Genomic DNA, 25,506 nt, shown 5'->3' with positions numbered 1-25,506 from the left:
TTATAATTTTCATATTTATATTTTAGATGTATATTTAATTTCGAGTGGGAAGATTGTTTTTCTTAGAAAACAATATATATTATAATTTAAGTTTAACGAATTTAATGCGTGATGCGATGAAATATGTATGAAACGCTTTTTAATTATTCAATAATTACTATTTGTATTGGTAATTTTTATTTCACTCTATTTTCTTGTGTTTTGGGAATATGAAATAGTTACCTCAAAATTATTAACCACAACCAGTATACATTTTATTATTAGGAGTTGTAACAATATTTATATCTAAATTCCGTAGTGCTTTATAAATTATCACGAAACTTTCGGCCGAGATATTGTTTCTACTATCTGCATATTTTTTATACGTATACTAATTTCCTTTTTCGTCGTATTACTACTGCAACAATATCATCATTTCATCTCACAATTGGATAAATATTTATTTGTTTATTTATTTAATGTTACACTCACCTTAGAGTTATTAGTAAGTACATTGTAATACATAATTACATCACATTACACCATAATAAATGCATTTTTTGATTTAGATTATATTATATAGAGCAATAATAATATAAAGATAAAAATATGTAATACATGTACATGCATATAGTATATATATACAGTATATCTGTATGATGATGTATGATGTATGATGATGTTGGAACATAATGGTGAGTTATTTAATGACGCTAGACTTAATTAATTATGTTATAATCCATTACGTACATGTATGTATATATTTTGTCCCTTCAATTAAAGTAGAAAGTTTTAAAGACAAACATAAAACCTTTATTTGTAAAAAAATGTTCTACAACTAAGTAAAGATGGACAATTAAAGAAATATAATAATCGAATGAATAATTTTATTGAAGTTATATAATAAATTAAACAATATTGTACACGGTAAATCTTTACAAAAAATCCAAGACCATTTCTAATGAATTTTTTCTTAAATAATATAATAATAATGTCTGCAAAGGATAACAGCCATAGTTTCATAACGCAAAGAAACACCTATGCGCATCACGAACATGATTAGAATGTAGTGGTCAGAAAGGATTGGACTTAACTAGACTACGAGTTTCGTATCTGTAGGACTTGGTATATGATCTTGTTGGTATGATCACATTATGATAGGATAGCTCAGCGTAAGCAGGTTCAATGGCAGATGTCATAAGTCAGGGAGACATATATTGAATTCTACAGGGTGGTCTCTATCGAAAAGCATGAACCACTATATAATGATACACGTTGTTCCCTCGGGTTGTCGTTTCATTAATGCATTGGTTTCTTAATAACACACAGTCCAATTCCTGCGACTTCTATGATCCCTTGTGATTTATTTACTCTAGGGATTATTATCGAGGACGTATTTTTCTTATTATTTACATTCCTTCGTTTTTTAATTAGTGTCGTTCTTAATCTCAAAAAATTACAGTGTAATTCGAGTGCTGGATCTTTATTGAGAAAAATTCAAATTTTAGTGACGATAGACAATTATGCAATTTTTTCTCACAAATGAAAATGTATAGAATCAGTATAGTGATACATAAATAGAGTAAGATTTGTTATCCTTTTTGAGTAACAAAATATAAGAAGTTCCCCGTGTCTTTCGCAGCATTTGTTATCGCCAGTATTAGTGTTATCGGATGATATTACGGTAACACAATTCTCATAATCCTATTACTGATATAGCATTAGCTGAATACAAAATTTGCAGTGTACGATTTTGCAATATTTCCAAAACAGTCTGTTACTATTGTACTAGCACTAGTCAGATTAGGTATGTAGTTCATTGTATTGTTCTGTTGAATTTAAAAGTTCCTATCTCGAAAGCGGAGAGTGCAAAAGACGCGAGTTTGTGAAACGTTTTAATGTGTCAGTTATAAGAATATATAATTAAAGAATCAGGTTCCTATTCAAAAATTTTAATATGATCTTTATAGGACATTGCAAAGCCAACAGACAAAAATATAATATATCCCACTCTATATTATACAATGTTTGTCTGAAACATTTTTTCGTATCATTCATATTTTTCGTAATAATTGGATGTTATGAAATAAATCGGGCACACTGTATATTGTATTCAATGGGTTCTATAATAGATAGCTTTGTAGAATATTGTAGATGTTACACGTAATTACATGCATGTTTTATAAGATATAAGAATATAACGAAATGTTATCTGCGAGTAAACTATGATTTACTTCTTTTATAACTGCTTTTAATTTTTTATTTTTTCCATCTGAAATTTAGTAACCAAAATTATAATATATATAAATTATAAAATAGAAATAAATAATGTTATAAATAAATCTTTCGATGCCAGTAGGATAATGTACTAATCTATTTCTAAAATGAACTTTAAATTTTATAAATTAAATAAATAGTGAATCATGAACATTAAACGACTGTGATAATTACAGAAGGTATGATCATATAGGTACATTATATATTATTTTCGTTGAAACCAAAGTATTTGCATAACCTACGATCGTATAATATGAAACATTAACTTACTTTATATAAACTAGCTATTTTTCCCTAAAATAATCACGAGAATCTTCAAGTGACTATCGAAACTATTGCATACAAAATTATTTATTGCGTATATACTTGTATCTGTACGTTATACAGGTAATTTATCTTATATATGTCGGGTTCACATTATGATTAAGGTTAGAGGCGTGAAACGAATCTTCATTTGGATTAGGCATTGTTGTTATGCAATAGAGAAGATATTTACTAGCGCTAATACGATTATTACAGAATATGACAAGTAACCGTGGTAATTAAATACTGGAGATGCTAATGGCAATGATCCTAGGTTCAATAACGAATCCGTGATCAACGGGGTAACCAAATGCGCTTTCTTCCAAAGCCCAAGTTGTACTCCACTCGCTTGTCTACGGTACAAGTATTACTGAACTAACTCTTTGTTAAAACGTAGAATATAAACCGAATAGAGTGCTCCGTTGTACAATTAGACTGATATCAGACATATGGAATACGTGATCCACGTAAGAAACACTGAGTCCATGGCCGTACTGGCTTGATCTTTTATTGAATTGTGATATGTAAACAAGGAAATACATAAGTCATCTGTCTCTTCTGTTCTTAAAGAGATATTTAAATGGTATTAGGTGACTACATATATGGAACATTGTTATTAATGGTATATAGTAAATATTAATTTGCTTTGGATCAGCCAATTGTATATTATGAAAAAATTCGTTGTATAAATTTCAACGATAATCATAGAAACATGCATCGTACAGTATAGACTCATCATTATATGATTTTTATGTCTTTGCCTAAATGAAGAAAGATGAGTTGAAGAATATGGTGTTATAATAGGATGATGTTAGAAAGTTGAATGCAAATTCTTTGAAAACGCACTTTATGAATTATTTGTTGCTAAAAATTTTTGTAGATGCCAAGGAATGATATTCAGAAGCGGTAGTTGAATGTAAATTTACATGAACAATAAAATATACTCTCCCGTACTACATTACGTGCTCGAACTCATAAACATACTTGAACGAAACGATTTTTCCATCGCGTGAAAGTCGACCGAAAAAAAAGAAGAAATTTTTCGATATATGGGCTCGGATATTCTCTTCCTCACTTCGACACAAATTACGTAGTGCAAATATCCCGTAAAATATTGTCTTTCTCTTTGACGTTCGACGAATCAGTTATCAATGTTACGCTCCACAAACAAGCGACGGCCTTAACGAGTCCTTGATTAATCTAGTCGAATTCAGTTTAAAAAAGGTGAATCTAGAAAGAAATTGATAATAGAATTTATTTGCATTATATGATTCGAAATGATATTTAGGATAAAATAAGCGACTTTCAAATAATTTTCCTCTTGTGCCTTATAAACAAAATATCGTTCAAGCAAAAAACACAATATTTTTTACATTTCGCTTCATATCTGAAAAACTCTTTGTCATACGTGAAAAAGTTCCAGTAAAAAGTTATAGATTATAAAATTATCTATAAAATAAGACCTGTTACGTTATGATAAATTCAACTTTCAGGGTAAAAAGTACGAGATAGTTAATAAAAAGTTATAAGAAGTTATAAAAAGTTAATAAAAATAGTTACGAAAACGTCCATTTTTGTAGCGATTTCGGAAAAAAAGAAAGGTATTTATATTTGATATGCATATTTCTTTTTGTATTCATGTATATGTTCACCGATTACTCCAAAGTGGCTTTTCTAATACTAATCGGGATGATTACTTTTACAGGTTGTATTTTTATCCGTTAAAAAATTTCTTGGTCATAGTAAACTATTTTTGTTTAGGGAAAATTAATATTTTTGCACCGACTTTGTATATGTTCATCAAAGCTTCCGGAATGATTTGACCAACTGAGATGATTCCTTTTGTATGTCCTAGGGCATGTTTTACCGCTGGTTCAGTTACAAAACCTTTTTGCCCTTGTTTTTTATAAACTATTTTTTTGCAAAAATTCAATTTTTATGTATGTTCATCGATTAATCAGAATTAGGTTGAGCTATCGAAATGAAACTTTTCATATCTCCCAGGGGTAGTCCACCGATCGGTTCTATTTGCAAAATTTTTCTAGTTTGTTCATTGTTAACTATTGTTATTGTAAAGAATTTGTTGTTCACCAATTTCATTTACGTGTGTTCAGTGCTCGCTCTGCAATTGTTGGACTGATTGCTATGATTCCAAAACAGGGATCTGGGTGAGCGCTTTAAAATTGCGTTTTATAATATAGGCTTCAACTCGTTTTCTCTTCGCAGGAAACATTGTTCTGCGGATTCGTTTTCCGACATAAGTATGGTTTCATTGTGAACTGATATATGATACAATATCAAGTTATAGAAATACCCTTATCTATTACTGTTCAAAGTATAATATCGGTGACAGTATACAGCTGGTTTATTACTTATTCGCATACGGAACTGGTCAGACCATGAAATTGTTTAATCATTAATAAGAATTAAAAATTGATATAAATAATAAATTTTAAATAATAAAATAGGAATAAATTATTGCCTTATTAGGGACAATGAAAACCATTTTACACTGGCTTTGTAATAGTGATCGCTTCACTAAAAAATGCGAAACGAAAGATTTTTTGTCAAAAAACTATTATCATCGAACAGCCAAAGGTATGAAATAATTTATATTTATTTGTATTTTATTTACACACATATGTAACAACGGTTAGATTAACAATTTACTTACTAAACAACATACTAAATATATTGCAATCTTCTGGATGGCAACGAAAAATTAAAAATTCTACTAATATATAGTTTATTTGCATATCTAATTGTGTAACATTAGTAAGTGTAACCTGTATACTATTAATACGTTGAGTTAATTAATTAACAATAATTTGTATTCGCACGTATATGCAAGGGACATTTTTCAATTTGGCCACTACTGAAACATATTCTTGATGATTTTTTGTTATAATATAATGCAACTTAATGCAATTAAATGTAAATTTATTAAAATTTGAATAATAGATCAATAAACGAATTGAAACTTTTTATTATACTAGAAATATTTTATGGCATTTTGCATCGTCTTTTAGAAGGTTGCAATATATTTAGTATGCTGTTTAGTAAGTAAATGGTTAATCTAGCCGTTGTTACATATGTGTGTAAATAAAATACAAATAAATATAAATTATTTCATATTTTCTAGCGCTTTTTGAAGTCAGCAGTATTTTGTGGGCAAACAATTTTTCCAATTAATAACTTTAGTTGAACATGCCATACAATATCAAGGCTCTGTGATAAGTATATACTAGTCATACCAATATAGACGAATTGATCTGTTTATTAGTTTTCGCATAATTAATTTGTTTACTTATGAAACGGAAAATTTCATATTTGCATTAAAAGCGTATAACGTTATCGTAGTTTATCCTTCGAACTATCTGAAAGACCTAGAATGCGCGAATTATATGTTGCCGTGAAAGTGAGTGCGATGTAGAAATTGAAAGATTCCGCTGTATACACCACTTCAAGTACATAGATACAATGCTTCTTATGGCCATGATTATACAGAGATTATATAAAGAGCGGCAAGCGGTAACGGGAAGAACGGTAAAACGAGTGGCAACAAAGCGGCAGAAAATAAATAAAATTCATAAATTTTGGCTTAACTCAGACGGATAACTTTAGAACGATAACTGAATCATAAAACGATGGTTGCGCTGTGACCGGGTAGAGCGACAGTTCCACTTCCGATCACTTGCGGACCACTCACGAACTACTCGCGATCCACTCGCAAAACACAGAACGTTGAATTACAAATAGTCGCGAGTGGTCGGCGCAACACATCGCTCTGTCTAACCACAGCCCAACTATCGTTTTGAAATAGATCATATACCAACTGAGTGACAAGCGGAAAAGTTAGCATTTGAAGCATTGATACTGGTTGTGCCATCGCAACAAGAAATGAAAGAAGTGACACAAAGGCGTTAATGGTCCAAAAGCCAATTTTACCGTTTGTCGCTTACCACTTTCTATATAATCATAGATTACGTGACATCGGTTGTCATAGTGTTAATAAACAAAGGATTTAAAAAGAGGAATAAAAAGAGAGAAAAAAATAAAAGGAAACGCGATAGCTACATATATAGGTTGTACCACTTAACTTTATCACCTGAAAAATTTTCAGTGTAATACAAATTTCGAAAAAATGTTTCACACAAAAGTTGCATAATTTTGCAGGAACCATTGTGTAGTACAAATAGCTTTATTGTGTTGCATAAGGTTAACAAGATAAAAAAGTTAACTTTATTTGTTTGTTATGTAAAAATACCCTGTATAAGTATTCACTCTGAGAATGATGGTATTTTGAATATTTTAGGATCATCTTTATTTTTTTAGAATAGAGCTACAAATTTTATACATGAATTAGCAGATCTTTGTATTATCTATAAAGAAGTATTACGACATTTAAATCGAAAAATATTTTAACTTTAATTTTGTGAAACTTATTAAAAAAGATGCACTCTGTACACTTAAACAATAATCCATAATTTTTTCGAAAATCAACACATCGACACGTCAGTACGTAAAGGGTTGAAGTAGTTGAATTTCGTTGGTGAGCCACGAACCTGTTTGGGAGAATCGAGAACGTAAAAAATACTCAATCCATTTTCAGTTGGTAAGGAGTACATCTCACTAGAGTAGAGAAGGACCAAACTGAAACGCAATCCGTTCCGTATTCCGTGCGTGAAAGTCGCTTGGTCTTGAGGTGACATCCGACAATGCTTGCGCCCACGCTGTGCTGTAGAGCATAAAACATGTTAGTTGCTTTTCTCCACGGCATCAAATTTCTTAGAAACAGAAGCGATATAATAGCAGTAGTGGTTTCCTTGTTGTAATATCGTGCATTCGTTCGTTCGCTTATACTCTCCTTCCTTAACTGTAAGATCGAAAAAGGAAATCCGGCGACTGTCTCACATATAATTCGTCATTACAGCCAGCTGCTATCGAGGATCTACGAAGATGGACATCTACGGAAGCGCTCGGAGACGTTACTGTACCACCAGATTGCATGTCCAGAATCCTCGGAGATACAACGACTGACGATGCCGTTGATCACAAGCTCCCTAGCCCCGAAGAACAGGTTCAAGCAATCGCTCTCAAGTAAGCAGGAAATTTACGCCACCGTAAAAGTGTAATAAATACGAGCGAGTCAATTTTTGTCGATCTTCCCAACTGTAAATCTTCTATAGCTTCATGGAACTATGAAGAACATAGAGTTGATTAAGGACTCGTTTCGATAACTTCTTTTAGTGACGTTTAATTTGGTTGAACTTCGTTTTAGGGTATCCCGGATTTGTGACTCTTTTTATAGCACATGTTAACTTTTAACGAATAGAATCAAAACATACTAATTCTAAGGCGCTATTTTGAGTCGTTATTTTGGAAGTCATGTATATATTGTATAAAGTTTATGTATATTGTGCAGTTTACTTGGACATACATACATATTTTATGACTTATGTGTATTATTGCCCTTTGAGTGCTGAATATTCGCGGCCTATGCGGTCCGTACGGACGGCGCGCAGCTAGCGCTGACGATCGCTGTGGACGGAATACTTTTTCGTTAGACTGAACTCTATTGATTGACTATTCAAAGCGCAAATCGTAATAAGTTATAGTAATTCTTTTGCACGAGATTAAATGATTCAAGAGCGTTATTTTTTTAGTATTAATTATTTACTATAAACATTGAAATTTACAGTTAACTAGAATTTGGGTAATAAACTAGAAAACAATAAACTAGAAAACTGTTATAACGAGGCATTATTGACATTTGTTTACGGCTGTTATTAAGGAATGCATTTATATTTATCTCACACAAACGTAATAGTATTACTTCTGCGTAGGTGTTCGGAAAAATTGTAGAACGCATACATGCGTTCTTAGTCCATGCCGGGCACTTACAGAAAACGCATATATATGTCCTTAGTCCACACCGATAGCTTTCGCCAGACGCCTATATGCGCCCATAGCACTCTAAGGGTTAAGAGCTCAATTAACAGAATGAATTGGTATTGATCTACGTTTGGGATAAGGTTAATTAATATTATTTAGAAATATGTTATCAACGAATAGACACAAGGGAATTCGCGTTCTTCAAGATACTACTTGCGCAAAAGAGACCGCTATCATGACGATGATCTAAGTTTGTCAACCAGAGTTTATTGTGCGGTATGCATAAACTTTATATGGGAGTAGCTTTTGAAATAATGATCTCCGCGTTGCGTGAAATTAATATTTTTCGATTTTACTTATTAAAGTCACATATGTTATAAGAGACATCGCAAATTCCTTGTGCTTCAAAATTAAGTGTGTGCTTTCAATTTCATTATCTGCGACATCTTTCATGTTTAACCATCGTTAACCATCATGTTTAACCATCTACATTGACTTTCGAATTTTGGTTTCTGGTCCCGGTTGGTAACGATGACACAATGTGTGTTGTAGATTCCCAGCAGAAATCGTGGCGGTAGATATCAGTGGAAGAGGATTCGAAAGAATGTCGATGAGAAGAAGATCTCTGCTGTCTAGTCAAGAAAATCAAGAGACAGCGGTGAAACGACGATCGAGGCCTCGCAGGCCCAGAGGAAAAAGACGAAATACGATTGCTGGTACGGATCAGAAGGAAATTCGACAGGCTATCGGAGAGTGAGTTTATACATATATTACCTCTACCGTGTTTGATTTTGGCTATTCAGGGGTGGTGAAATTATACGTAATAGGAATTGACTAGATTTAAACACGACAGTGCAAATCTTTGGCTTTATTTATAGAGAAACGACTGGAGAAGAAGCGGAAGAGATAATGTCAAATATAGCGTCGAGGGCTCATCGGTCAGCGAGTACGGATATATTGGGTTCGTCGAAGAAAGACTCGCCGACGGAAAAAAAATCTCACTTTAATACGTTGAAAGCGTGGGGTATGTCCAGATTGAAACTAATCAGTCCGAAATCCAGTCAACAGTCGGAGCAACAGGAGACAAGCACTTCTGGTACAGAGAGGTCAGAACAGGATCAAGGTCAGTCGAGAACAGCCGAAGAAACAAATATTTACGAAATGGTAATAACCAGGCGCAGGAAGGACAAATCTCACGAAAGGAAGCCGAGTTCCTCGAGCTCGAGCGGGAAGAGCACCTCGAGTATACCGGTATCCGTCCCGAGCACCGACAGACAACCGAGCGTGAAATTGCGTGAAAGCGCAGCCCAAAGAAGAGAAAGACGAAAGGGAAGCAATCGCGACGAGCCTCCTCATTCAAGCTCTGGAAACTGGAGTGCATCCTCTGAAAGCGGAAGGGCGAGTATCGGAAGCGAAACCACCACTACTACACATCAACCGAGGTATGACTGTTGCTCGTTTCGAGATTACGACGCGAGCTAATGCGTTACGAGAAAAACAAAATGATACTTTGGTATTGAATGAGAACTTGGTATTAAAGCTCGTATACCGCAGAAAAATCGCTCTTTTAATAGCATAACAGGAAATTGAAAATGGATAATGAAATATACGTATATGTTTTTATTCTTTAGTTATTTAAAGTAAAAAAAGTTCTAAATTACACTAAATACTTTTTTTTGATTATGCTATCAGAAGAAGGTTTCATATTTGTTTGAATTAATAAATATAAGATGTAACTTTTCGGTTATTTAAAATATATATTAATAATTATAGTTAAATTTGTATTAATAGAAACTGATATTAATTTTATAATTATTTTTATAGAGCGCGTATATAAACAGAGCAGAACGATTATAATTTACAATTAATTGCATTTTTATTACTAGTATGAAATATACATGCAGAATGCATGATTTGAACTCCATAATTTCTGAATATCTTAATTTGTATGAACGAAATAAGTAGGTTAATAATTTTTTGTAGAAGTTACCGAAGCCTTTGACATTGTATAATTGCTTGAAATCGTTAATTGTTTCAAACATTTTTCCGTATCATCTATAGTTTTGAAGCTATTTACACGTTTTCAGATATATAGGACACACTGCATATGTATATTCATATACATATATTAACGATACATATTATCACAATATGTATAGATCGACGACAACTGCTTCAATTGGAACATCATCGACATCTTTGAGTCACGCAAGGCGGTTTAAGGGACGAGATACATCAACATCATCCTCGGTAACGTCAGAGGGTACATTAACTCCAGATATTATACAAGATATTACCGTGATACCTTTCTCGGACGATGGTGAAACATCATCTGTGTATTCTTGTGATACGGAGGGTTATTACACCTCCTTCCATGTGGACTCTGGCTTAAAAACTTTAAGAGAAGAGGATCCAGCTCCGCAGTGTCCATTGATGAAATCTAACGATGTCAGCTCCGATCCTACTTCACCGATTGTTGAAAATGAATACGAACTCTTTGGAAGAGGTTCAACGTCAACAACGACGAGCTCAGCGGGCACAGTCTGCACCGCTTTAATGGCACCGCCGCCGCCAGAAAGGAAATCTAGCCTAACTGTCGTCGCTATGGTATAAAGAAATTTTTGTCTTTATTTTGTAATTTTTTACTTATTGGTCTTCGTTCGGGGAAGGCTGGATCAAATCTGACACGCGCACATGTTTCATCTCTGTTTCTTTTTAAATTACTTATTAATATTCTACCAAGCTATATTGAGCTGTCACGTAGAACAAAAATTTTCTTAATCAGTTCTTCGCTATGCTCCTGTAAAATAAAATATTCAATGCTTGCAAAAACGATGATCCAGTTTATTGGGAATAGTTGTATTAGAATCTATGTACACATATTACAATATTCATTTGATAATTCATTACATTTCTTTGTAAATTTGTTCTAAAGTTTATGTAACACCAGAACATTTTTTTTTTTAAATTAGAAGCTGTGATCCACTAATGGATGGAAAAATTGGAATAGTAAGTTGAGATGATTGAGAATGGTTGATTATAAGATAAACATATGTAATGTACGTGTTTTTATATGTGCTTTAAATAACGATAACTAAATGGTCAGTGAATAACATTTTTTGTACTTTAGTGTCATTATCTTTCTAATATTTATATTGAGTAATGGTGTAAAATTCCTGGTACAGTTCCTGCAATAGATTATAGTTCGAAAGGTTAAAAAGGATAATAGCCTGTATCAATAACAAGTTAATGTACTCATTAAGTCACTTTTTAAATATGATCCGTTTGTGTATGTATAATTAAAACTCGGCTCTTAAACAAATTAATTCGTTTTGGCCTATGATGTCATTTTCACATATATGAGAAACATAAATATTATAATAAAAAGTTGAGACATTTAGGTAATTAATTAACAAAGAATTTACTGAAACAATATTCTGTTTGATAATATGAGTTTCCATTTTATACATTATTTTATACGTTTTATAAAAATACAGTACGTATACAGAAATAGAATCTTTTATATGTCATAAAAATTTTAAAAACAAAATATGTAAAAGGGCTAGCAAAATTATTACGGAAAAATTAAATTGCTAATTGTAATTGTAATTAATTGTATTCTAATTCAAAAATATATTATACAAATATATATATACATATATTATTTAACACAAAGGAGAAAAACTGTTTTGTCCTTTATAAGATATTGTTGCATATATACGAATAATATACTCTATTTGTAAATATATAATTAATGAATTTTGACGAATTACGTAGTCATTTTATAATAGCTAAAAACACTCATTCTCAATTTTCTCTTTTTTTCTTCTTTCTGTGAACTCTATTTCTTTCAAAATTCATTCAAGAACAATTAATTAAACAATTTAATTTTCATAATTTAAATAATTTTCAATAGGTTCACGGGCCAAACCAGAACGGCGGCGAGTCTCCAGACAGCGGTCATAATACCTCATCATCGCCTGTGGAATCAGCCTCGAGTCCAGCATGCACAGGAAGATCATGCTCGGAGTTCGAATACTCTGAATCGAGCGATCTCGAAGGCTGTGAGAGGATTGAAAGAATCCGTTCGAAAACTGCGATCAATACAAGCCGCATACCGTCCATGTGCGTGATTACGCCACCAGGTTCAGACGATGAACATGCGAGAGATTCAGATCAGGCAAGCAAAAATGCCGAGGACGAAAAGATCGATTTGCAAACGGGAAGTTCGGTACTCATGTCTGCCACCGTTGGCACTTCCAAGATGGAAGTGATTAACGGACAGGACAAAAACCTCTATGCCACGATTCAGCTATTATCTTTGCCTACAAACGAGAAATCCACGGTTGGACCGAATCAGGTGGGCAAGATCAATCCGCTGAGCGGAGTTCTAGGCAAACTTCGAGGCGTACTTCCGGGCAGAAAACAAGCGCCAAAGAATACGATGCAAGACCAAGCGAACGCAGACTCCGGCGACTATGTCACCATAGCCGACGTGAGAAATAATAATGACAAACGTCAAGATTCGGCTTCTTGCTCGACTAGCGCGACTCCTGTTCGGTCACCTGTTACTTATGCGAACTCAGATATTTTTAAGAGAGATGCTGAATATGTTAGCTTAAGCGAGTTACCGAAGAAGCCTGATTCGTCTTTGGAAAGAAAGAGACAAGGTGCGAGGGTTATGTTGGATTCGGAAGGCAAAGTCGTTTATTCATCTGATAGCTTGAAGAGGAGGAAAGGCGCACATACTACGTTTAATCCAGGTTTAATCTATGTTTAATCACATGTTTAATCATTTGCTGGATATAACAAACTCATTAATATGCTAAAAAATCATAACATTGTTGATTAGTAATAGAAATCTAAAAGATAGTTTTTCGTATATTCCAAACACAAGATATAGCTTCTGTAGAGATAGATATTCCTTCTTGACAATTTGGAAAATATGTTGTATTTCATTATGTACGAATTAAGTATAATGTGCATATATAATCTAATATACAGGGTGTTTTCGAACGGGTACAGCTGAATTCCTTATGAAAAAGTAAATCGAAGATATAGAATAACGATATTTTGTTTGCAGCTTTGTTTTCGAGAAAATTCAATTTGAAATTTTGTCGTGTACTTCGTACACAAAGAATTTTCAAATATAACTTTCTCAAAAACTAGACCTTCAACAAAAATTGTTATTCCATAATTTCGGTTTAATTTTGTATAAGAATCCATGCCCGTTTGCACTACCTGTTCCAAAACATGTTTTAATATAAAACATCTATTCAACTTTACACTCTCGTTGTATTTCTTCTATCAACTACATCTTCAAATATATTTAATTAAATTACTTCCCTCTTCTCTGTATTAAAACCCAGGTCCATTTGTAAGAGAAGGAATGTCACCAAGTCCATCACCATTATTGCACCGTGCAACGCCGAACGTTCGAGCAGTGACGAAGACCAGCGACACGGTGGATGGCTTAAGCAAATCTACGCCACCTACTTCGCCCCAATTAGGCAAGGTGATCATCAGAGCGGCGAAAAGTCCCGATCGCGCGGCCAGTCCGGATTATGTACGAACCCCTACGACGGTGGTTGGTCCATCGAGTCCGACTCCTCATCGACAAGTTCGCGGGGCTTACGTCAACGTGCAAGACGACGAAGGTAAGGCGGCTTCTGATACGAGCACTGACGAACGCGACTGCACTTGCTGTGCTGGTAGATTAGAAGCGCGATGTACACTCGCGATGAATCCTCAGCCTAACAAGTTGAACGCACCACTGACCACCAACGGAACTTCGTTGCTTTCGGCCAAGAGCACTTGTCGAACGGCCTCTGGGGCGATAGCACTGGCACCGAGTAACAAGCTGTTAGATCTGAATAAGTCCAAACTCTGCTTTAACAAAACGTTCACAGATAATGTAATAGTTAGGTCCACAGATGTAATTAATTGCGATGAGAATCACCCGCCGGTGTTCGCTACTGATAGTTTGATTCAAAACGCTCAAAAAGATTATCGAGTCTTGAATAAAGTAAGCATGCCTCAGTTGGCTTCGAAAGCTACGAATTTACGCCTCGACTTTGAGAAATCGGCTCTCTGTCCGAAAAATTTGAGGTCGACTGGAAATACTCCGAAGTCGAGTAGGAAGTTGCTAGTGTCTGACTTGGACACGCCAAACTTTCATAGGAAAATTGTGAAATTAAACTCTCAGTGTGATAGCCAAGAGATAGATGTTAAAGAGAATCATAGTCATTTGAGAAATGAAGATAAGTTGTTTTCTACCACATCTGTTATTAACGAGTTTAAGTTAAACGAAAGAGACGCGATTGTAGATTCAGATATTGGTGATATATCTGACGATAACAGTTGTACGAAAAGAACTCAGATATTTAGCGATAGTGATAGAATCGAACGTAAAGTGAAACGAAGTGAAAGTTATCGAATGGCAAATAGTCCCATAATGTTTATTAAAAAGTTTTCTATTAACGGGGAAAAGTCTTCGAAGATTTGTAGAACACCGTCGGAAGAATTGCAAGAGGAATTGTTAAAGGAAAGGATCAATTATCCTGACACAATTTCCAGTCCTGAACCTCCAAACGTAAACTTTGATATGAACGTAACAATCTCGATTCCCGTTACAACTGTTTCAAAAAGTCCTAGACCCAGACCCATGGACATTGAACCTGCTAGAGTTCTTAAATATTCTGGCAATGACACTGAAATTTGGTAATCAATGACATTTTTTTATTATCTGTTGACATCTGTTTTTATCAGTTACAATTAAACAAATCAATTTCAGATATATCGGCTTCTATTCTTATAAGGGCAAATATGGCATAATGCGTATAAGGATAGGATAAAGAAATTATGTCTAAGAAATTAACAATAGAATAATGAGCGGAATCGTTTTATTCGGTTAATAGGTTAAATGGTATTAGTGAAATTATATTATTAAGTATAATAATTGTAACATTTCTTGATTTTTAATAATCCAATGATTTTGCAATTATGTATCAAACAGCCGTGTTATGTGTTTTATATTCAGAAGGTCATAATTTTTGAAATTTTCAAACATCTTGTTGGTATTCTAATTATAAATAAAATTTCTGACCTATATAAATATCAGAACTTATACAATTCAATAGTTCGAGGACTTTGTATCTGTGATACTATGCAATAATACATATTGTTAAAAGTAATTGCAGTAATAATATTGGTTTCGTTTTGTCACAATCAACGATTTAGGAAAGCTTTCGCATTAATAGTGTTTTGCCAATTTAAGTTTGTTACTCCAATACAAAAATTTGTATGTACTTGAAAAATCTTTACTAATATTCTTATGAAAATATTTTGAAAAAATTGGATATTCAAATTGTATGATAAATTAGTTTATAACTTTTTTTACACAAGTTTCATGATGAAGAAGAATATTTTAAAATAAATGACAGACAAGTGTAGTTAGAAACTTTTGATCTGATAAATTTTATTATCGTAAAATATGTGTTATTAGGTATTTTTCGTGCTACGAGTTACTTTAAATGTTACTTTATTAAATTGTCGATGTCATTTAATTATTATAAATATATAGGGTGACTACATATAAACTCTTAGCATCATATAGGAATTCAGAGATTTTTTAATATAGTTGAAAGTATAATATAGTTGAAAGTACATAAGGAAAATTATAACAGTTTTAAAAAGTATCAGAAAAACATAACAGATACTTTCTGTTTATAGATATCATATCTTCCAGTAATTTTTGAACAGAAAATTAAAAATATTTTCTGACTAGCAAAAAGCCTGAAAATAGAAAATAAATTATTTTGGTTAATCTAATTCTGAATTCAAAACAGTAAAACGAAAGAGAGAGAGAGAGAGAGAAAGAGAGAAAACTATTTGTCATTATCTAACAACAAAATAAAAAATGACATTTGTGATATTTATTCATTCTTTTAATTTTATCCTCGTTATATACATAATACGACTAATTGTTAATAAAAGGTATTTTAAGATTTACCAAAATAGGACGAAATTATATACCTAACAATATTTTGATAAGTTCATTGTTCGATATGAAATAGATGAAAAAACTATATCTATGAAATAAAATTGTTTTAATTAATTCCAAACTGCTTCGCGTTAATAAACTTATAAAAATTAATCTGTATTTCTCGTACACATAAATATTCTTCAATAGACATTTAATTTACGGTTCATAGGCAAAAGTACTTTATATAAAGAAATTAATATTTTTTTGATAGAAATTCTTAAATATAAAAATATCGAAATGCTTCATAACTAATGAAACTTCTAAAGTACGTAACCAATACAATTCAATTTTACAAATTCACTAAAAAAAAATTCGTATTTGGTATCTTCCTGATACATTAAGAATCAGTCCTGTTGCACAAGTATCTTAGAAGATCCCCCGTTCCTTGTTGCTCGAACAGTTATGTAAATCGCGCATTAGATAATTGCTGAAGCCAGGGCATCAGAGCAGTAAATAGATCGATCAGCGGGAGATCTCATCAAGGACCAGCTGGAGCGGGAAAGAATAAAAGAACGAAATACAAGAAAGTACGTCGATGTGGAAGTTATCAGTATATACACGTATTCCAGCTCTTGATTCTACGAAAGGAGAGTACAGGCTAACGGGAGAGTGTCATTTGCTCGGAGATTAATGAGGGCAAACGGCAAACGATCCGTTCGACGGTCGCGATAACGAGATCGAACAATGTTTTTCCGCGTTAGCGTAGACACGATAGAAAAGTCACGTTTCCTGTATCTACCGACTCATTCGTCCGATTTATCGGCAGCTGCCCCTAACTTAACGTTGCGAAACGATAAATACGAATTCTCTCCTTTTGTCGTCTTTTATGACGTACGGAATATTTCAGAGTTCAATAGTTTCGATGATAAAAGCCTATCGAACCAGTCCCAACCGATGTATGTACATAAATGCATGCTTTTCGCAAGGTTAATAGATAACATTACATGCGCATTTCAATTAATTTCTTTACTTTTAACACGCTATGGATTTCGTATTTTTCGTCCATAAGCGACCACCTGATTACATGTATTGATATCACCAGATAAAGAATGTATCTTCTCCTTGTCGTCTATAGACTCCTCTTTCGTAGTCTTTCCTTCTTCAGTTATACATAGTTATATATAGTCTTCACTTATACATGTGTATACACTTTATGCGAATAGAGCGAGTTCATTTTTTTGCAGAGTTTTTTATCTGCTTTCCGATACTTCTACGATTTTACGCACGTTTAACCCCATTTCTCCTAATTTCTCGATAGTTAAATGAGTGTAAATTATTACATTCTGTAATACCACGTTGGATGCAAAATGTGATATTATGCAAGTACAATGCAATTGGTAATACAATACAGGATGGGGTGATTCATCATGGAAAAATAAGTAAAGGACATAGACTAAAATTTTTTCGTATGTTACTTCGTTTCAGAAAAATGTAAAGATTTGTTTAGAATAGAGAGATGCTTTACTTTGGATATTTTTCATATTCTTATATGTGATGTACATTTTATATAAACTATATACATAGAGTGATCGATAACATGTGATAGAGCCGGAAGTGTATGTAACAAATAAAATTATTTTCGAAAAAATTGATTTCAAATATATATATAATATATATAAAAAATATTTAGAATAAATATGAAATATATATAACTCTGGTAAGTGTTAACAGATCTCGCTGTAAACTAATATCTCTGCCTATATTTGTATTTATTGAATTTAATAGTGAAGAACACATGGTGGATACTTATATGTGATAAATTTTATTATTTTAGAAATTGTTGAATTGTTTCCTATTTGATTAAATACCAACTGATAAGTTTATATCCTATTCTTCCTATTAAAATTAAATCTTTCTATTTTAAAGTCATTGAACTTATTATTCTGTTACATTGTGTGTTCTCCACTATTGTATTCGATAAATAAAAATATAACTAGAGTTTACAACGAAATCTGAAATACTTATCAGGCAAGTATGTAAATTCAGCTTTTCGAAAATAGTTTTATTTTTTCATGTACCATCATCCTCTTTTACATCCTCAGTTAAACCACAGGTCACCCTATGTATAATTTATATTGAATACACAACGTGTGTAATATATAAAATAACCAAAGTGAACATTCATTATACTATTTGGTGTGTAATATATATCTCTATTCAAGTTCCGTTTTTTAAATTTCATATAAATTTCATATTCATAAAAATATAGTGTTATATAAACATCTCCAATTTAATAATTTATATTTATTAATTTTTACTTTGAAGATTTGAAACTTAAGATAAGGCTCAAATATTGCTATAAATAAAACCTGCTATTTGTCAAACCAGAACCATAATTCACGAAATGAGTGTAACTTCATATTATAAAGCATATATATACATTCTTCATATTTATATAATATATATATGTATTACGGGGTTAACATAAATAGTTCGATGATTTAGAGTTCAACGGTTTAAAAAAACCCTTTACGAATGGGGTACAGTTTCATTAATTCGTTTCATTTTTTCAACCGGAACCTATATTATAACTAAGGTGGAAATTATAAGAAACATCATGACAGCATAAACGGTTGTTTATGAACCATTGTTGAAACGAATCCTTCGTAAGCTGTCATTATGTTAGGGAAAGGAATTATAGTGCGTTTGATGACGAGTGAATAGGAAATTTTTCGCTTCAGTGTACAGCATACAATAAAGTTAGTAGTGGAGACTGATAAGCTGGAAAACTCCAGGGAGCCCCCAATGAAGCCTCACTTTGTTAGCCCTTATCAGCATCATTAGCCGCTGGCTCAACAACTAACGGAATTGCATCAGACGTGATGTTTATCCCAGTCGATAATTCGAAATCGAGATAAACAAAATTCCCTCCTACTCGTAGCAGACGATTCAAATACTTTCGAGCGGATGCCACCATCCTCAGTTCACTTCGATCTGGCTACGTTCACGTCCGGTAGTCGCCTAATTCTACCGATTAAGCGATTCCTCAACCCCTTCCGAGCTTCGTCCCTTTTCGAAGATTTCTATCTATTTCACGAACTTAAGTCATCGGACATTATTATCCGTAGCTGACGTAACTTTTCGTGGATTTTGTAGGCATCTATCCTCTACCTATCCCTTAAGACCAACTTAATTTAAAAACTAGCACCGTAAATTATTTGTCTATCATATGAATATGCAAAATTAAAATAAGTCGATATTGAAATTGTTCACGATTTTCAATGAACGTTCGTCGTGTTATTGTTCGGACATTGTATGGAGGCCTGTGCACGAAGCGTCAAGAAGTTGTTAGATCTTCACGCGTGAATGCGTTGGCAGTGAGCTGGGGGGAAGAAATTCGCGGTTTTAACAAGTGGCGATGATAAGACGGTATCAGTCTAGCAACGAAGAGGAAACCTTGTCGCTAGACAGGCAGTCGCCAGCCTTGATAGTTTGAGAGAGAACTAATTGTAAGACGAGCGTGGTCTTTGCGATTTGACAATTGTCGTAGGCTACAGTTGCATTCCAACATGTTGGCGAGGCATTTGCTTTTTATTGCGACCAGACATCGTAAGTCAAAAAATTTCTATTTTTGTTTCTTTTTTTTTTGCTTTTTATTTCTAACTTGCCACAATATGTTTTTTAATTTAATTATCGGCGTTTTGTTCTTTTTCTGTTTGAGAAGTCGCAGGTTTTAGTTTGCTTAGGGAATATGTATGTATGTACATGGACGCATTGTTCCGACAGTGAATTATATTTTTTTGAACTTGTTATTGACATAAGTACTGCCGTTGTAAATAATGCATTTTGCTGATTGTTAAACAATAGATGCTTCATATTCGAGTGTTAATATCTTTTGTTACAATTTATTTTCGTTGGAATTAATTTCAGTAATAAGTGGAAAGGTTTTAAGCTGGCACATAAATAACATAATTTTTCTACTGGATTGTTACATTTTATTGTAATAATTTTTATTTATCGGTATTTGTGTTTTATTTTCTCGTCACTCTTCTGTTGTCGAAAGTTTGTTTCTGAGATATATACACAAGAGTTCGCGTTATATGTATGTTTCCGTTTAAAAAAGTTCCGACGAAGATTATTATTACAAGCACATTATGGATTATGCAGAATAAGTACGAATAACAATTGAAACTGAATTTACAAGAAATAATATGTTGCTATAAATGTTTAATTGGTTGCATTTATAATGCATGCATGTTTGGTAACGCATGAGAATAGTTTTGATTGCTCTCATACTCCTGCTACGATTTTAGGATTATTATACCCCATTTCATTCTCATTTTATCAAATGAAAGGAGTCTTTCATATATTCTTAAGATTTAAAAATATTTTCAAGATATAGAAAGCGAATTAAGTTGAAAACAATCCAATATAACAGGGTTAAGCTTAAATCATCTTTAATGTTCTCAAATATCTATCTCTTCGGTATGATAGGATTAATCTATTCAAGTTTTTTGACACTTCCGCAGGTACAACATCCTTCATTACATCTTATATATAAAAATCCAAATCATGGAACAGACATTAACTCCCTAATCTTTTCTACCGCATTATTTTGTCAGATCTGTTTTAAGTGCATATACTTTATCTATATAAAACACTTTTATATAAAGTAACTCGCTCGCAATCAGCGATACATACATATACATGAGACTTTCAGATTGATTTAAATTATGTTTTAAGGTGCAAAATGAGTGAATATGCAAGTACATTTAACTAACACGCGGATTGACACTTGCACAGTTGATTCCGATTTGTATGTATCTTGGTTTTTAAAACAATATTCCCTTACATACTTCGTATCTGTATTTTCTCTATTATTATTTGATTTAGTTTTATTATATTACAACACTATTATATATGCAAAAAAATAAAATTTCCTTGCCAATCGAATACTATCATAAACAAAGTTACTCCATTTTTTATAGTATTAGGTCATCCCATAAGTTCGTGCCGACTTTTGTGTATACATTTCATGTGTCGATTTATAAACATACGGCGATAAGGGACCAATGCATTTGAGCTTAGCTGATCGGGAACAGGCTAGAGCAGATTTTCGTGAGTATAAGATCGTAATATAGTGAACACAGTGACTTCTAACAGTAAAAAATCATGAGTGAAATGCGTATCCATTTTCGACATCTCATGTTATGATATATGAATTTCGGAAAGGAAGTTCTGTAACAATTGCCACGAAAAACATATGTGCTGTTTACGGAGAAAATGCGCTTTCATCTCGCACCTGTAGGAAGTGGTTCCAACGTTTTAGAGCTGGGAATTTCTGTTTAGATGACGAGGAACGCTCCGGGCGTCCTCCTCAGACAGATAAAGATAAAATTCGGGATCTTGTTGAGAAATCACGAAGTTTAACAGTTCAAGAGATGTCAAATGTTCTAAAAATACCTAAGACAACGATTCATAGGTGTTTAAAAAAAAATGGGGATGGTGTCAAAGTTGAACGTTTGGGTGCCCCATGAACTTACGGAACAGAACCGTCTTGAACGAACGACAGCGTGTATGTCATTACTTGCGCGTAATAAACATGAGCCATTCCTTAAACGCCTGGTAACTGGTGATGAAAAGTGGATACTTTACGAAAACTCTGAACGGAAACGTAGCTGGTCCCAACGAAATCAGCCACCTCAACGCTGTGCAAAACCAGGATTACATCCACGTAAAAATCTTTTATGTGTATGGTGGGATTATAAAGGAATACTCTATTTTGAACTTTTATCTAGTGGTAATACCATTAATTCAGACAAATATTGCACTCAGTTAGAAAAATGAAGGGAAGCACTAGCTGAAAAACGACCAGGTTTAGTGAATAGGAACAACGTTATCTTCCATCACGACAACGCTAGACCGCATGTCGTAGCGAAAAGCGTTACAAAAAAATTGTCTGAATTTAATTGGGAAATTTTATCACATCCCCCATATTCCCCAAACATTGCCCCATCTGATTACCACCTGTTCAGAGCGTTACAACGCTTTTTAGTAGATAAAAAATTTGAAAATATTGACATTCTCAAAAATAGCTTAGAAAATTATTTTAAAGAAAAACAAGAGAACTTTTATCGAGACGGAATAATGGCCCTACCAGAAAAATGGGAAGAAGTTGTATAACGAGAGGGGGATTACACTTTTTCATGAAACTGAAAGGTATGTAAACAATCTTAACATATATAACCGCTCGAAAAAAGGCACGACCTGGGGTGACCTAATAGATATTAACAGAAAAAGAAAACACAAAAATTGTAAAAAGTATCGGACATAATTCAAGACGAAACACTGTATTTTATAAAATTTCGTGATTTATATTAAATTAATTATATTATATTAAATTAAATTATATTATATTTAAATTTATAAAATGACGTTCATAAAAGTTAATCATTCATTGATAGCAACTTGTTTTATTCCGATTTGTTTATGTATCACACTTGACGCTAAGAATGAACATGTTTTATAACATCACTGCTTGGCACGGAGAATGTTGCAACTCAAAAAATGTATATTTTACAGGAGGTACTTTTTAAATTTTATAAAGAAATCTTTGTGGGCCATTTCTGTAACATTATAAAGCTAACTTAACACAAAATATGCCATTATTAGCGAAATCACTAAAACCTTTCACTTGTAGTGTCACAGAACAATTGAAAATGTCACTGTTGTAAAACTAAAACCAGGTTGATAGCGGCATAGGTAATAATTTTTCCCATTGAGGCAAAACTAATGGAATTATAAATATATCATTTTACATGATAAAAATAACATCATGTAGACCTTCTTTTCAATAAAAGGAAATTTCAAATTTTTTATATTGTGCCACTATCAATGGCAACTAGCGACATGACAATATTTTATTTTATTATAGGTAATAAACTTCAGCAACGATATAATTTACAGTAAATATATGTAGACATATATTTGTTCAGATAAGCTTGACATGTGTTTTGATAACTTTAAATAAAATTAGATTTTAGATTCGTAAAGAAGGTATAACATACATTTCCTTTGATGCTGATAAATGGATTAAAACAGATACTTCATTTTTAAATATTATTATTTAATAATATTTTTAAATATTATTATTTGCATAACTAATTTTATAAACGTATACACTAGCATATACTATATGTTTTACATTAAAACAAAAAAAAATTTGTAAAGAGAAGGACTTAACAAATTATATATTTGTACCAATATGTAGATATTTTTTGAGAAATTAAATTTAAATATTTGATTTTAATCAATCTTCCCCATTCTCTCTTTTTTCAGGTTTCATTTCTAAGACTAATTTAAATTATTTTATATTATACGAACAGAGATTAATTATCAATGGAAGAGATATCCTATTCACACGCAAGCCATATTAGCAAATCTTCATCTCATATAATTACTTAATCATAAAATTGTATCGTTTGATATTATGCAATTATCAATTTCATTGATATTTAACGTTGTTAATAAAGAAATACAAATGTCAGAACACAATTATTATTGCAAAAGTAAACCGGTTCCACACTTGGAACTAATTTTTGAGTCCTTTGATTCCTACTTCTCGTATAGGAATTATTAGGTCATCCCATAAGTTCGTGCCGTTTTTCGAGCGGTTATATATGTTAAGATTGTTTACATACCTTTCAGTTTCATGAAAAAGTGTAATCCCCCTCTCGTTATACAACTTCTTCCCATTTTTCTGGTAGGGCCATTATTCCGTCTCGATAAAAGTTCTCTTGTTTTTCTTTAAAATAATTTTCTAAGCTATTTTTGAGAATGTCAATATTTTCAAATTTTTTACCTACTAAAAAGTGTTGTAATGCTCTGAACAGGTGGTAATCAGATGGGGCAATGTTTGGGGAATATGGGGGATGTGATAAAATTTCCCAATTAAATTCAGACAATTTTTTTGTAACGCTTTTCGCTACGACATGCGGTCTAGCGTTGTCGTGATGGAAGATAACGTTGTTCCTATTCACTAAACCTGGTCGTTTAAACACCTATGAATCGTTGTCTTAGGTATTTTCAGAACATTTGACATCTCTTGAACTGTCAAACTTCGTGATTTTTCAACAAGATCCCGAATTTTATCTTCGTCTGTCTGAGGAGGACGCCCGGAGCGTTTCTCGTCTTCCAAACAGAAATTCCCAGCTGTAAAATGTTGGAACCACTTTCTACAGGTGCGAGATGAAAACGCATTTTCTCCGTAAACAGCACATATGTTTTTCGTGGCAATTGTTACAGAACTTCCTTTCCGAAATTTATATAACATGAGATGTCGAAAATGGATACGCATTTCACTCATGATTTTTTACTGATAGAAGTCACTGTGTTCACTATATTGCGATCCTATACCCACGAAAATCTGCTCTAGTCTGTTCTCGATCAGCTAAGCTCAAGTGCATTGGTCCCTTATCGCCGTATGTTTATAAATCGACACATGAAATGTATACACAAAAGTCGGCACGAACTTATGGGATGACCTAATATTTCACGAGCAACTTGTTGAAAAGTGATAAATCTAGCTCAAAAATGTAATAATGATGTGGGGGAATAACGCATTCATAGGCGCACTCTTTCAGAAGTTTGATAATTATTCCTGTGAACCTATACTGTATGACTTATACTGTATGATCTATTTATAAATGGTTTTTAGAGTGGAAGAAACGCGTAGATTGTTTTTTCACTTTGATTATTACATACATATTTATTAATACAATGATATGAAGAATATACAGAATCTTGTGAAGTGTATTTATCTCAATTATCTTCATTATTTCAAGTAATAAATGAAAACTCTATGCAATAAAAAAATTGCATGATTGCGGGCAGGATGTAACATGGTGGGAATAATTATTATTATCGCTATGTTTATTTTATATCTCACCGGTACCAAGTTATTCGATATCGAATTTTACATTTTTATTAATTTCTTTTTTCGTTTTAACTAGATTTGATCTTACCGGGCGTAGCTTCGAACATGCTTCGTAATAGAAGGAATACAATAA

The 25,506-nt window shown here is 32.8% G+C and overlaps 1 protein-coding gene across 3 annotated transcripts in view; it reads left to right on the top strand.

The window, feature by feature from the left end:
• Positions 1–25,506, top strand: part of LOC100649009 (mucin-4) — a 214,435-nt gene that overhangs the window by 168,978 nt on the left and 19,951 nt on the right. For 2 of the 3 annotated variants that reach the window (XM_048406987.1, XM_048406989.1), the window contains exons 3-8: positions 7,493–7,659; positions 9,007–9,207; positions 9,333–9,896; positions 10,614–11,061; positions 12,371–13,217; positions 13,824–14,111. In XM_048406987.1, the coding sequence (XP_048262944.1) occupies positions 7,493–7,659; positions 9,007–9,207; positions 9,333–9,896; positions 10,614–11,061; positions 12,371–13,217; positions 13,824–14,111 (2,515 nt within the window). The remainder of the gene's footprint in view (positions 1–7,492; positions 7,660–9,006; positions 9,208–9,332; positions 9,897–10,613; positions 11,062–12,370; positions 13,218–13,823; positions 14,112–25,506) is intronic. The other variant, XM_048406988.1, reaches the window with a different exon arrangement.

This window comes from Bombus terrestris, chromosome 7 (genome assembly GCF_910591885.1).
Source record: "Bombus terrestris chromosome 7, iyBomTerr1.2, whole genome shotgun sequence".
Lineage (NCBI taxonomy): Eukaryota > Metazoa > Arthropoda > Insecta > Hymenoptera > Apidae > Bombus > Bombus terrestris.
Note: the sequence above shows the minus strand (reverse complement) of the source record. Positions and strands in the feature narration are given on the sequence as shown.